Genomic DNA, 15692 nt, shown 5'->3' with positions numbered 1-15692 from the left:
CACGAATGAAGCAATCATCCCCTTCTGGGTGCAATTTACCCTCTCGGTCAGGTTGGTCTGAGGATGATAGGCCGTGGTCAGCTTGGCAACTACACCCCTGTAGGTACAGAGCACTTTGTAGATTCCTGAGATGAACTGCGGACCTCGGTCAGAGAGAGTCTGGTTTGGAATCTTGAATCTGGTAAAGACCTCCATTTGCAGAATTAGAGCAATGGCGGATGCCGTGGCTTTGCGGAGTGGAAACAACTCCACCCAGTGTGTAGTAGGCCACTAGCACCAATAACAATTCATTCCGGGTCCCCTGGCTGGGAGGAAAAGGCCCCATGGTCAATTCCCAGCATTTCATTGGGATGGTTCACCATGGTCTGCTGCAGTTTCCCGGCAGGTCTACCCATGTCTGGTTTGTATTCATGGCAGACTTCACACTGCTGTACAAACCTCTTGGTATCGATCCACATGCCTGGTCAGTACACCACCTCCTGTAATCTTCGGTAGGTCTTGAAGACTCCAAGATGGCCACTCATGGGGTTGGTATGATAAGCTTGGATCATCTAGTCAGTCAATGTAGAGGGGATGAAGACACGGTAATGGGTGCTGTGTGTTCCATCTCCTCTTGGAGGTTTTCGATACACTTTATCCTGAATTATGCTGAACTTCTCCTTAAAGCGGCTGTTCGAGTCTTCTTCAGACTGACTTTTTGTGGATTGCCATGATGGCGGCATCATTCTGCTGTGCTCTCCCCACACACTCATAACCTTATACACACACACACACACACACACACACACACACACACACACACACACACACACACACACACACACACACACACCACACACACACACACACACACACACACACACACACACACACACACCAATTGTTTGGCTTACTATAGCCTATAATAAAGCAAAAAGAAGAGGGAGCTCAGGTTCTTGAAACCACACAGAAAACAGAATTGCAGAGTGCCTGTTCAGGAGCATTGTCAGTGGAAAGGATTTTCCAAAGTTCACTTCTCAGCGACCGCGCACACCTGAAGGAAAACTCCCAAGGAAAAATAGGAACTTGAAACTTTGAATTTGGTAACAAGTCCCCAAGCGAACTCAAAGGCAGATGAGAGGGTGTTGCACAGGAACCAGAAGAGGTGGGAGGAGGAACAAAGCATTGACGAGTGCCGAGGATGCCATGGACAATATGGTAGGATCTCATCACGGTATCTCTGCATTCAAATTGCCATTGATAAATTCTAATTGTGTTCATTGTCCGTAGCTTATGCTTGCCCATATCATAACCCCCCCGCCACCATTGGGCACTCTGTTCACAACAGCAAACCGCTCACCCTCACGATGCCATACACAGTCTACCATCTGCCCGGTACAGTTGAAACCGGGATTCATCCTTGAAGAGCACACTTCTACAGCGTGCCAGTGGCCATCGAAGGTGAGCATTTGCCCACTGAAGTCAGTTACGACATCGAACTGCAGTCAGGTCAAAACCCTGGTGAGGACAACAAGCACGCAGATGAGCTTCACTGAGACGGTTTTTGACCGTTTGTGTTGAAATTCTTTGGTTGTGCAAACCTACAGTTTCATCAGCTGTCCGGTCTCAGACGATCCTGCAGGTGAAGAAGCCATATGTTAATGTCCTGGACTGGCGTGATTCAATGTGGTCTGCAGTTGTGAGGCCGGTTGGATGTACTGCCAAATTCTCTACAATGACGTTAAAGAAATTAACATAAAATGATCTGGAAACAGCTCTGGTGGATATTCCTGCAATCAGGGAAAGGGGGATACCTAGTCAGTTGTACAACTGAATGCATTCAACTGAAATGTCCACATTTAACCTAACCTCTCTGAAGCATGCCAATTGCACGCTCCCTCAAAACTTGAGACATTTGTGGCATTGTGTTGTGACAAAACTGCACATTGTAGTGGCCTTTTATTGTCCCCAGCACAAGGTGCACCTGTGTAATGATTATGCTGTTTAATCTGCTTGATATGCCACACCTGTCAGGTGGATGGATTATCTTTGCAAAGGAGAAACACTAACTAACAAGGATGTAAACAAATTTGTGCACACAATAAGAGAAATAAGCTTTTTGTGCATTTGGAAGATTTCTGGGATCTTTTATTTCAGCTCATGATACATGGGACCAACACATGTTTATATTTTTGTTCAGTGTACATCAGGGTTTTAGTAAATACACTTGAAAGGTTGCTAAAAGATCCAAAGTTCGATTGCACTGTATTTGAGCTGCACTGTAGCCTAGTTGGCAATAATGGCGTGAGAGGTGGAAACCTTACCAAAGGCAAACTCTGTGCCCTACTGTATGAACTCAAGTGATGCTTTTTATAAGGGTCTATGCTGCCCTCTGCTGGACACTTTACACCATTACAAACAGATTGTAACTAGAATAGAGCGCTCCAGTAAAAAGTTGCGGGTAACCACAGATCTAGGATCAGATTACCCTAGTCTGGCAGATGCAGTCTGTGCACAGTAGCAATGTTCGGTATTTTTACACAACATCAAGTCAGAGGACTTAATTGTCATGGGTCTTTCAGGGTATAAGTAATTATTTAAACAATGCAAGTAATAATGAAGTAGAATATGCGAGTTGCTCTCCCTCTCAAAAAGTGAGTGTAGTTAAAGCATGTTTTATTCAGATATCCCATCACCAGACTGGATCAGGTACAAAACAGTCCATCGTAAGCAATGACAGTCAACACAGTAGATTCGTTTGTCTGTGGTATTTTAGTCTGTCATAATACAATAGTTACAAGCAACTGAGCATGAAACATTAAGTACATAAGTATATTTACAAGTATTCCTTCATGACTTCAGGCCCCCAACACACACAGGTACTGTAGGTGCTCCTGCTGCTACACCAGTAGGAAGATGGATGACAATGCAGATCCCGATTCTCCACCCTTCTGCCAGTGTGCACTTGCACACTTCCCATCATTGGATTGGTGTAAGCATTGGCTGGAGGAAGTTTCCACCATTGCTATATCCGTGACGGGAAGTGTGCAAGTGCACATTTGGCAGAAGAGTGGACAATTGGGATGCAGCCGATGGTTCGTTTTTGTGCAGTTGTAGACATGTCCTTTCTTAAGCATGCCATTTCACCTTTTTTTGTTGTTGTTGTGCTGAACACTTCTCAAACCAGAGCCATGTCTTTACATAGGGCTCTGCCACAAACAGGAAAATAAATTGACTTAGCTGAATGAATGTTGTTGAAAATACCTAAACAGTGTGGCTGAAGAGGTTGAAAGGTTATGGATCCATTTTCATTGAGAATCATTTCAGTCTAAAAGCAATCAAGCTTTGAAGGGAACGTGAATATTAATTGATGTGTGTGTATATAGTGGGCGTAATAAGGCTGTGGAGCGATCTTTAGTCAGAAAATAAAATTGCTGAAGCTTCTGGGCATATGGCCCAGCGCCGTTAGGGTTTGGCCGTCATTGTAAATAACCGACTTGCCTAGTTAAAGGTTAAATAAAAAAATATAACGATCTACGCATGTATTCTCTACTTTACTCGTAGAGAACAGGCTACTCAGGTCGAATGGTGCTTGTTTAGTAAAGTTTAGACCAATGTCTGCAAGATCACATAATATTCACAGTAATCTACATAACAGAATCAAACATAGTAAAACGTTACTGTAATACAAAAACACCATCGCATTTCTCTCACGGCCAAAACTCAACCGCGCGCGCCACTAGACAAAATACCGTTAACACCATCTGATCTAAAATTCATTCACCGTGCATCATTCAAAACAACAGGCTACTTCAAAACACTGTATAACTCAAGAATACCTAAATGCATATAACCATGAAACTGATGGAGATCAAATGGTTACTATGCAGAATTATGCCGCATGGATGTTTCACCTGTAAAACTTGAATGATCCTTCACTATTGAATAGTGTTTCTGTTTTACAGTAATGTTATACTATGCTATTATATTAGGTTCTGTTATGTAGAATACTGTGATCATTACGTGATCTTGCAGACATTGAGCTTTAATCTGTCTATTAAAAGTAGCATCATCTGCCTGAGTAGCCTGTTCTGTGCGTAAAGTGGAGAATATACACCTGCGCAGAACGTGATCTTTTCTGGACTAAAGATCCCCAAAAGGTCAGACCCGCAACCACTCCATAATAATAATGCATTTCAGCCAAAGTAAACATTTCAATGGGATTCTGTATAGTGGGTGGCGTATTGCATTGCATACCAAATATAACATGTTTCAATTGGAAAGAAAGAGGGCGGGAAGGGAGAATAGACAAGAACATTTGGTCTCCATTTTCTATTATAATCCACTTGATCAAACATTCCGGCTTCCAGAAAAAAAGGCAGAGGAAGAGATGAAGACAGACAGGGAGAGAAGTGGAAAAGACTCCAATCTCTCCCTCTCCTACATTTTCCAAACTTGACCAAGAGCAGTTTTTCAAATTAAGCAGATTTATTTGTTGAACTTCTTCATCCTCTGGTCCAGGGCAGCAAAGTTTTCTTCTACCGACAGGAGATTCTCCTTCATGGTCGTCTGCACCTGGGGGGGGGGGGGGGGGGAATATGTTAAGAGTCAATGCCTGTACAGTAGGGGAGACCGGCAGCAATAGCGACAATTGAAACACCTTAAATTTCCCCAAACAGAAACATGCTAGAGTGATGAAATTCACTCAGCACATTTCCTTTTAGATTCTCTCCCTGCTTTCACCCAAATCTCACTATTTGCATGTTTTATGGGTGAAAGTAATTTGTTCCACTGGCTGCATTGTTCTTACTGTCCTGAGCATAAACGTCAAAGAATTCAAACAAGCATAATTTAATCACTATTTTAGCTAAACATTTACATTTATCCCTTGTTTATTGCTAGGCATATGGTTTTGTCATGGCTGCAAGGGTTTGGGGCAATTGTAACAGTGTTAATGACCCTGAGCCAAGCAGCCTAATTATGAAAACAAGTGATTTTAACTTTAAGATTGTATGAATTATACAAATACTAACTTAAGTCTTTGGGGCTGGTAGAGAGTGTTAAAGTTGTTAACAGATATAATCTGGGCACCATCAAACTAAAGATGTTTTAAGGAACTGAATGGCCATGCACAAACAGGGGTGTCATTGTAAATATTGGTCAAGTATAGTGCTTTCAGAAAATATTCAAACATTGTTGTTACAAAGCTCTATCAAGTTGGTTGTTGATCATTTATAAATTGTCAAAGTCTTGCCATAGATTTTCAAGTCAATTTAAGTCAAAACTGTAACTAGGCCACTCAAGAACATTCAATGTCTTGGTAAGCAACTCCTGTTTATATTTGGCCTTGTGTTTATGGTAATTTTACTCTAGGATTTTGCCTGTACTTAGCTATATTCTGTTTATCCCCAAAACTCCCTAGTACTTGCCAATGACAAGCATATCCATAACATGATGCAGCCACCACCATGCTTGAAAATATGAAGTGTGGTACTCAGTGATGTTTTGGATTTGCCCCAAACATAACGCTTTGTATTCAGGACAAAACGTTTACTTCGTTGCCACATTTTTTTGCAGTATTACTTCAGTGGCTTATTTCAAACAGGATGCATGTTATGGAATATTTCCTTCTTTTCACTTCATTTCCTTCCACTCTGGCAGCTGAGTTAGGAAAGGCACCTGTATCTTTGTAATGACTGGGTATATTGATACACCATCCAAAGTGTAATTAATACATGCACCATACACTTCCCAAGGCTTCCACTAGATGTCAACAGTCTTTAGAACGTTGTTTCAGGCTTCTAATGTGAAGGGGGAGAGAATAAGAGCTGTTTGAATCAGGGGTCTGACAGCTTTGCACTCTTGGCATTCTCTCAACCAGCTTCATGAGGTAGTAACCTGGGATGCTTCTTAATGTGTTTGAGCCAGTCACTTGTGACAAGGTAGGGTTGGTATACAGAAGATAGCCCTAAAAGACCAAGTCCATATTATGGGAAGACCAGCTCAAACAAGCAAAGAGAAACAACAGTGCATCATTACTTTAAGACATGAAGGTCAGTCAATCTGGAAAATGTCAAGAACTTTGAAAAGTTTCTTCAAGTGCAGTCGCAAAAACTATCAAGCCCTATGATGAAACTGGCTCTCGTGAGGACTGCCACAGGAAAGGAAGACCCAGAGTTAACTCTAATGAACTTATCCTCTGCAGCAGAGGTAAGTGCACCTCAGATTGCAGCCCAAATAACTGCCTCACAGAGTTCAAGTAACAGACACCTCTCAACATTAACTGTTCAGAGGAGACCGCGTGAATCAGACCTTCATGGTCAAATTGCTGCAAAGAAACCACTACTAAAAAGACACCAATAAGAAGAAGAGACTTGCTTGGGCCAAGAAACACGAGCAATGGACATTCGACCGGTGGAAATCTGTCCTTCTGTCTGAGGAGTCCAAATTTGAGATTTTTTGGTTCCAACCGCTGTGTCTTTGTGAGATGCAGAGTAGGTGAACGGATGATCTCTGCATGTGTGGTTCCCACTGTGAAGCATGGAGGTGGTGTGATGGTGCTTTGCTGTTGACACAGATTTATTTAGAATTCAAGGTACACTTAACCAGCGTGGCTACCACAGCATTCTGCAGCGATATGCCATCCCATCTGGTTTGTGTTTACAGGGAATATAGTTTATTTTTCAACAGGACAATGACCCAACACACACCTCCAGGCTGTGGAAGGGCTATTTGACCAAGAAGGATCACGATTACCTGGCTTCCACAATCACCCTACCTCAACCCAATTGAGATGGTTTGGGATGAGTTGGACCGCAGAGTGAAGGAAAAGCAGCCAACAAGTGCTCAGCATATGTGGGAACTCCTTCAAGACTGTTGGAAAAGCATTCCAGATGACTACCTCATGAAACTGGTTGAGAAAATGAAAAGCTGTCATCATCAAGGCAAACGGTGGCTACTTTGAAGAATCTAAAATATATAACATTATTTTGGTTACTACATTATTCCATGTGTTATTTCATAGTTTTGATGTCTTCACTAGTATTCTACAATGTAGAAAATAGTAAAAAAGAAAAACCTGGAGTAGGTGTCCAAACTTTTGACAGGTACTATATTTATCCATCCATCCATCCACCCACATTTTAAATAGTGTGCTATATTGTAGCATTGTAATGATGTTGATTGTTTTCTCTCCAGGGACTACAGATTAAAATTCGCTGTCTAGCTAAATCTGGTGCAATGTACATGGTCCCTTACATACAGTGCATTCAGAAAGTATTCAGACCCTTTCTCTTTATCCACATTGTGATGTTATAGCCTTATTCTAAAATGAATTTAAAAAACTCAAATCTACACACAATAACCCATTATTTTTTTTGCAAATGTATTTTAAATAAAACAGAAATACCTTATTTATATACTTATTCAGACCCTTTGCTATGAGACTTCAAATTGAGTTCAGGTGCATCCTGTTTCAATTGGTCATCCTTGAGATGTTTCTACAACTTGGAGTCCACCTGTGGTGGATTGTTTGGACATGATTTGGAAAGGCACACACCTGTCTATATAAGGTCCCACAGTTGACAGTGTATGTCAGGGGCAAAATCCAACCCAAGAGGTCGAACGAATTGTCAGCAGAGCTCCGAGACAGCATTGAGTTGAGGCACAGATCTGGGGAAGGGTACCAAAAAATGTCTGCAGCATTGAAGGTCCCCAAAAACACAGTGGCCTACATCATTTTTAAATGAAATAAGTTTGGAACCACCAAGACTCTTCCTAGAGTTGGCCGCCCAGCCAAATTGAGCAATCGGGGGAGAAGGGCCTTGGTCAGGGAGGTGACCAAGAACCCGATGGTCACTGACAGAGAGCCAGAGTTACTCTGTGCAGATGGAAGAACTTTCCAGAAAGACAACCATCTCTGCAGCACTCCATCAATCAGGCCTTTATGGTTGAGTGGCCAGACGGAAGCCACTCCTCAGTAAAAGGCACATGACAGCCTGCTGAACTCTTTGGCCTGAATGCCAAGAATCATGTTGAGGAAACCTGGAACCATCCCTACAGTGAAGTATGGTGGTGGCAGCATCATGCTGTGGGGATGTTTTTCAGCAGCAGGGACTGGGAGACTAGTCAGGATCAAGGGAAAGATGAACGGAGCAAAGTACTGAAAGATCCTTGAAAACCTGTTCCAGAGCGCTCAGGACCTCATACTGGATCAAAGGTTCACCTTCCAAAAGGACAACGACCCTAAGCACACAGCCAAGACAACACAGCAGTGGCTTCGGGAAAAGTCTCTGAATGTCCTTCAGTGGCCCAGCCAGAGCCCGGACATGAACCCGATCGAACATCTCTAGAGAGACCTGAAAAAGCTGTGCAGCGATGCTCTCCAGCTGACCTCACAGAGGTTGAGAGGATCTGCAGAGAAGAATGGGAGAAACTCCCCAAATACAGGTGTGCCAAGCTTGTAGCGTCATACCCAAGAAGACTCGAGGCTGTAATCACTGCCAAAGGTGCTTCAACAAAGTAGTTAGTAAAAGGTCTGAATACTTATGTACTGTAAATGTGACATCTCCATTTATACATTTGCAAAAATGTATTAAACCCTGTTTTTGCTTTGTGAATATGGGGTATGGAGTATGTAGATTGAGCGGGGGAAAAAACATTTAATCTATTTCAGAATAAGGCTGTAACTTAACAAAATGGTCTGAATACTTTCCGAATGCACTGTAAACAAATCAATAACAACAGGTTCCCTTCTTTGCGAACCATTGAAAAATCTCCCTGGTGTTTGTTGTCGAATCTGTGCGTGAAATTCACTGCTCGACTGAGGGACCTTAGAGATAATTGTATGTGTGGGGTACAGAGATGGGGTAGTCATTTAATTATCCTGATAAATACTATTATTGCACACTGTGAGTCCATGCAACTTATGTGACTTGTTAAGCAAATTTTGTCCTGAACTTACTTAGGCCTGCCACAATAAAGAGGTTGAATACCTAGATGAGACATTTCAGCTTTTCACTACATTTGTAAAAATGTGTGTAGGCCAGTGACACAAAAGCTCAATTTAAATCAATTTGAAATTTAGGCTGTAACACCACAAGATGTGGAAAAAGTCAAGGGATGTGAAGGCACTGTACATAAAAATACTTATATTTCTTGCAAAATCATTACATATGTCTATGATAATTCATAAACAATGATTTTAAGTTAAGTGCATTTATTTGGTTGAATGTATTGAATGGACAGGCTGTTTAGCTACACAAGAGTAAGACCTTTGTCAAAAACAGACAATGCACAATGTACAGAAGGTGACACCATGGGGATCCTGTACATGGACATGTTTGTCCCAGATAGACGAGAGAACTTTATTACCCTTTCCACACCATCATTTCACATTCTCCTTTTCAGCACAGTTCCAGCAACTATGATGGATGGGTAATCAGACAAGTGCAGTACAGTTCAGCTCGATACAGTGTGAAAGGTACAAGAGCTCAGTAGTATAAAGGTCACATGTCAGTCCCAGCAGCAGTCCTACCAACCTGTGAGAGCAGTGTGAAATGTGTCCTACAGCAGTGTGAAAGCAGTGAGTGATGAAGTGTTTCCTACCTGTGAGAGCAGTGTTCCGTTGTCCTTCAGAGAGTTGTTGATCATCTGCTGGGTGGTGTCCAGGTGGGTCAGCAGCTGACCAAACTGCATGGCTATAGATAGACTAAGACTGATGAGTCATGTCATCACAGACAGACACTGTCCATCAGAGTTAAGCAATCGGCATTACTATAGCTTCATTTACACCGGCAGCCCAATTCTGATATTTTGACCAATCAGATCTTTCGCCAATAATTGGGCAAAACATCAAATTTGGGCTGCCTGTGTAAATCGCAGCCAGCGAGTCAAGCCAAATGAATGGCTACAAGGCACAGAGAGAAACACAGAGCTATGTAGGCACTACAGACAAGCAGAGGGGATCTTGATGAAAATTCAATCAAAGCCAAAGTGAGGCAAATTTTGTTTGCTTGATACAATGGAAGTCCCAAAAGAGCAAAATTCTAGCCAAATCCAGTGAAACTCAAATAACAATTTGTTTGCCACAAGTATGGACACCAGGTGAGCTTGTCAGGTTATTACTAGGGTTGTGACAGTCATGGCTTTTTGGATAATTGTAATTGGCCAGCCAAATGACCACGGTCTCCGTAATAACCTTTCGAATAGCAAAACATTTTTTTACAGCATGTGCTCCTGACTGCATGTGCTGCCATAGAAATAGAAAGGGTGTCTCCATTCAAGTCAATGATTGCATAATGGGTGGACTGGCAGCGAGTGTACAAATGAGTCTACCAGTCAAACCAGTATGTCCCTCAGGTCCTCTGGAACTGGCCTTTTAACTATCCCAAAGCCTAGGACCAAGCCGCATGGACAGGCAGCCTTTAGTTATGCGTTTAATGTGTTTAATTGCTATATTGTAATTATTTCGCCACTATGGCCTATTTATTGCCTTACCTCCGTTATCCTACCTCATTTGCACACACTGTATATAGACCTTTTTTTACTGTATTATTGACTGTATGTTTGTTTATTCCATGTGTAACTCTGTGTTGTTTGTGTTGCACTGCTTTGCTTTATCTTGGCCAGGTCGCAGTTGTAAATGGGAACTTGTTCTCAACTGGCCTACCTGGTTAAATAAAGGTGAAATAAATATAAATATATATATATATTATATATATATTTTAAATGCCCCCAGCCTCTGGGATAGCTTGCCAGAGAACCTGAGGGGGGCCAAAACTGTGGACATATTTAAAAGAGATCTTAAAAAACATGTTTAGCTTTGCTTTTCCTTCAGGTGCTTTTTAGTTGTTCAGTTTGTCATTATTATTTTTTTTTTTAATCTTGTTGTGTAGTAAATATTTCAGCTTTTATTTTCAGTGTTAGTTTTTTCCTGTAAAGCACATTGTGTTGCATTCCATGTCTGAAATGTGCTGTATAAATAAAGCTTTATTTTATTTGTTGCTTGTTTCAGCAAGGAGCAACAAAGTTTCATCACGTTGTTAAGAGTCCATGTTACAGCAGAAACAGACTCAACCGCACAAATGTCCGGCTTCCGTCACCTGTTCGTTCCCCCATCCCCGTTGTTTTTTTACGGTTATTTTATTTTCATGTCCTTATCCATAACCGTCAGTTACACAGTAATTGAACCAGCCCTAGTTATTACCTTGTTCATGCAACTCTTTGACAGCCATGAGCCTCTGCACCACCTGAGGCAGAGCGGTTGCCATGGCGTCCCACTTCTGCACCACGTCATACAGCTGAGACACCTGACAGACAACATAACAGTTATTGGAATAATATAAATATAATAATAGTTAATGGAACAAGTTGCAGACCAAATAATGATAAGGTTGGGGGTGAACAATATTGACTGACAGCAGAACGAGTTGCTGTAAAATGCAGTCGGAATAATTATATGGTTTGTAGTGGATTGTCAGGGTTTGATCTATAGGGCATAGTTTGTGCCAATAGTTTTTCCTGGTCAGGCCACAATTACTTTAAAAATGTTGTGTGAAATAGTCCTAAGATGCGGTATAAAGTTCACATTTTAAAAGTTTTAGATAAAAACCAGGTAGTTACTGACCTTGTTTTGTGTATCAGCATCTTCGATGGCTGCCTTGTGCTTTGCAATCTCATTCATCTTCCCAAGGACACTCTATACATAGACAACACAAAATCGTCACACGTACATAAAAGTGTAGTATTGCAGTACGACAACAAATGGTGTTGGTTGTCAAGGTCCCTCCAGGCCTTCTGACAACTAGAAGCGGCAAGACACACAGTGTGGAGTAGGCTGAAGTTGCCCCAGACACTGAGCCGTTTTGTATTTGCCTCTGCAATGGTAAAGGTGTGTTACCTGCAGTCTGGCCTCTATCTGGTCCAGAGTGGCTGAGTCCAGAGCACTGACCCGCGCCTGCAGCAGCTCCATGGTGTCCTGGGGGGTGGGTGGGGGGGGAGAGACAAAGACAGCATGGAGGAGAGAAAGAGGGAGATGGAAAGGGGGGGGGGGGGGGGGGGGAGAGACAGTCACAAGGTTAACAGGGATTGATTGGCTTCCAATCATGACCACGAAGTGAAGTTGTGGCTATGTAGGTTGAACTTAATAATATTTAGTAATTCTGCCTCAGTACCAAACAGTGATTGATGACACACAGATAGAATGTCTCAAAATCAGTCAAAGGGTTAACAGTGATTGACGATATGGGTGGAGTTCAGTACTGAAAGAAGAGTACAGAAGAGACTCACCATGAGACTGCCTCCCTGCACCCCAGCACTCAGAGGACCCTGTTTGTCTGATCCAGAGCCCACAGCAGTCTCCAGCTCGGCAAGCCGCTTCTCCAGCTCTGCCATCTACACACAGGAGAAATGGACAATTAACTACTAAATCATGTAACAATGACAAATCATTTAGTCAACAGACCTCACACACCTAACATTACGTCACCAACCCATCTAGCGCAACAGACACAAAAGCTAAACACTCACTGAGCTCTCTTCATTCACATGCGCATGCAGAGCAACTGCTGACCATTTGGCAGACACCAGGCCATGGCCCCGGGGCCCCTTACCTTGGCAGCGTCCGTGAACTTCTCCTGCTCTGGCCGGCTGTGCAGCTCATAGAGCACCACACCATCAGGAGCTTTAGCTGCTGCTGAGGCCTTCCCCTCCCCTGTACTCCCCCTATTGCTCCTCGCTGCCTCCAGCTGGGTTAGCAGACGCCTGGGGGTGGAGAGAAACAAATAGAGAACAAAAGGGTGGAGAAGGGAGAGGGAGAGTAAGGAAGGAACTAACATAAGGGGGATAAGAAGATAGTCTTTTACATTTGAGTCACTTAGCAGATGCTCCTATGCAGTGACTTACAGCAGCAATTAGGGTTTAAGTACCTTGTTCAAGGGCACATCATAAAATGTTTCACTTAGTCGGCTCAGGGAATCAAAACAGCAACCGTTTGGTAACTGGCCCAACGCTCTTAACCGCTAGGCTTCCTGACGCCTTTTAAGTCTTTAATAAGAGCAGCGACTGCTAAGACTACGTAATATCGTCTCCCTTTCTGACAACTATGTAACCATTTGAGACTAAATTGCATTTGCTACAATTTTTAATCCCTTCCTACTTCCCTCCCTGTCCTCTCACTTGGCGAGCACTTCTGGGACCCAGAAGGGAGTCCCTTCCCCTCCCTCCCTTACTTACTTGGCCAGTGCTCTGTCTGGGTCAGCTAGGTTGATATGTGCCTGTGGTCCCAGCAGAGTGTCCAGGTGGGCAGAGACCAGCTGCTGTTTGAGCTGGGCAGCTTGCTGGGCTAGGACTACTGGGGTCAGACGCTCCTCTGCACTGCTATCCTTCGTGGTCGCCTGGGGGACAGCGAGACAGATTTTAAAAGGGCAACCACTGATTTGGGGTAGGTCTAGGTCAAATGGTGTATACAGTACATAAAGGATGGTTTAAGGGATTCCTGATTTTCCTGTCTGACCTGGATAGTCTAGGCCTAGGGGGTATGGCGTAAGGGCTAGGAAGCAAACAGGTTGCTTGGAACTGTGTCTGGGCCCTACCTGGATGGTTTCCACCTCATGACTGAGCTCCTGGATCTCATTGACCAGCCGCTGGTACTTCTGCTGGGGGGTTTCCTTCACCCCACAGCCCTCCGCCAACTAGACGGGGAGAAAAGGGGGATTAAGTGAAAGAAGAGAGTGAGAGGACAACCAGTTAACACAGTGAAGCACTTGAACAGACAGCAAATAACACACACGATTAGAATGGAAAAAGGCCTTGCTATTGATTTCACAGAAATTCAAGTGTTAAATATATTTATATAACTAAGGTGATCAATATGAAATTCAATAATGTAGGCCCAGAGTCTACTCACGATCTCATATTCTCCAGACTCATAGCCCACTCTTTTGTTCTTACTGATACAGTCTGAGAAGTCTGGAAGAGACACATTTATTACAGGAGAAACCAGAATATTAGGTGATTTGTGACAAATTCATGAAATGCCTGATGTCTAGGACCAGGAATTTTCCCTGACCCTGTTAGGTGAGCCATGAGTCTTCCTGATCATGTGACTGAGGTCAACCGCTCTGCATATAGACTATATAATAATAATAATAATAATAATAATAATAATAACAAGATACAATATGCAGGAAAAGTTATTCCATGTCAGGTCGTGTGGCATTTGGGAAGTATTCAGACCCCTTGATTTTCCATATGTTGTTACGTTACAGCCTTATTCTAAAATGGATAAAATCAAATCCTAATTTCTACACACCATTCCCCATAATGACAGAGCAAAAAGAGATGTAGACATTGTTTGCAAATGTATTAAAAAACAAAACTGAATTATCACATTTACGGAAGTATTCAGACCCTTTACTCATCACTTTGTTGAAGCACCTTTGGCAGCGATTACAGCCGAGTCTTCTTGGGTATGACGCTACAAGCTTGGCACACCTGTATTTGGGGAGTTTCTCCCATTCTTCTCTGCAGATCCTCTCAACCTCTGCGAGGTTGGCTGGGGAGCGTCGCTGCACAGCTATTTTCAGGTCTCTCTAGAGATGTTCGATCGGGTTCATGTCTGGGCTCTGGCTGGGCCACTCAAGGACATTCAGAGACGTGTCCCGAAGCCACTCCTGCGTTGTCTTGGCTGAGTGCTTAGGGTCCTTGTCCTGTTGGAAGGTGATCCTTCGATCCAGTTTGAGGTCCTGAGCGCTCTGGAACAAGGATCTTTCTGTACTTTGCTCTGTTCATCTTTCCCTTGATCCTGACTAGTATCCCAGTCCCTGCTGCTGAAAAACATCCCCACAGCATGATGCTGCCACCACCATGCTTCACCGTAGGGATGGTGCCAGGTTTCCTCCAGATAAGACGCTTGGCATTCAGGCCAAAAAGAGTTCAATCTTGGTTTCATCAGACCAAATAATATTTTTTCACATGGTCAGAGTCCTTTAGGTGCCTTTTGGCAGACTTCCAAGTGGGCTGTCACGTACCTTTTACTGAGGAGTTGCTTCTGTCTGGCCATTCTACCATAAAGGCCTGATTGGTGGAGTGCTGCAGAGATGGTTGTCCTTCTGGAAGGTTCTCCCATCTCCACAGAGGAACTCTGGAGCTCTGTCAGAGTGACCATTGGGTTCTTGGTCACTTCCCTGACCAAGGCCCTTCTCCCTCGATTGTTATTTTGGCCGTGTGGCCAGCTCAACGAAAAGTCTTGGTGGTTCCAAACTTTTTTCATGGAAGAATGATGGCCACTGTGTTCTTGGGGACCTTCAATGCTGCAGACATTTTTTGGTACCCTCCCCAGATCTGTGCCTGGACACAATCCTGTCTCTGAGCTCTACGGACAATTCCTTCGACCTTATGGCTTGGATTTTGCTCTGACATGCACTGTCAACTGTGGGACCTTATCTAGACAGGTGTGTACCTTTCCAAATCATGTCCAATCAATTGCATTTACCACAGGTAAAGTTATAGAAACATCAAGGATGATCAATTGAAACAGGATGCACCGGAGCTCAATTTCGAGTCTCATAGCAAAGGGTCTGAATACTTATGTAAATAAGGTAACCATTATTTGTTTTTGCATAAACAATATTTAAAACAACTGTTTTCGCTTTGTCATTATGGGGTATTGTGTGTAGATTGAAGATGAACGAAAACAATTTCATGCATTTTAG

General features: G+C 43.0%; 1 protein-coding gene across 1 annotated transcript in view; it reads right to left on the bottom strand.

The window, feature by feature from the left end:
- Window positions 1-2638: 2638 nt before the first annotated feature.
- LOC106582665 (dynactin subunit 2) overlaps window positions 2639-15692 on the bottom strand; it is a 38988-nt gene continuing 25934 nt past the window's right edge. The window contains exons 4-13 of the mRNA XM_014165941.3: window positions 13886-13947; window positions 13572-13670; window positions 13213-13373; window positions 12591-12741; window positions 12268-12372; window positions 11879-11956; window positions 11606-11677; window positions 11186-11288; window positions 9586-9677; window positions 2639-4554 (exon numbers count right to left, since the gene is read on the bottom strand). Coding sequence (XP_014021416.1) covers window positions 4468-4554; window positions 9586-9677; window positions 11186-11288; window positions 11606-11677; window positions 11879-11956; window positions 12268-12372; window positions 12591-12741; window positions 13213-13373; window positions 13572-13670; window positions 13886-13947 — 1010 coding nt within the window. The 3' untranslated portion in view covers window positions 2639-4467. The remainder of the gene's footprint in view (window positions 4555-9585; window positions 9678-11185; window positions 11289-11605; window positions 11678-11878; window positions 11957-12267; window positions 12373-12590; window positions 12742-13212; window positions 13374-13571; window positions 13671-13885; window positions 13948-15692) is intronic.

The sequence above is a fragment of the Salmo salar genome, chromosome 22 (genome assembly GCF_965601325.2).
Source record: "Salmo salar chromosome 22, fSalSal1, whole genome shotgun sequence".
Taxonomy (NCBI): domain Eukaryota; kingdom Metazoa; phylum Chordata; class Actinopteri; order Salmoniformes; family Salmonidae; genus Salmo; species Salmo salar.
This window is presented reverse-complemented; position numbering and strand designations above follow the sequence as displayed.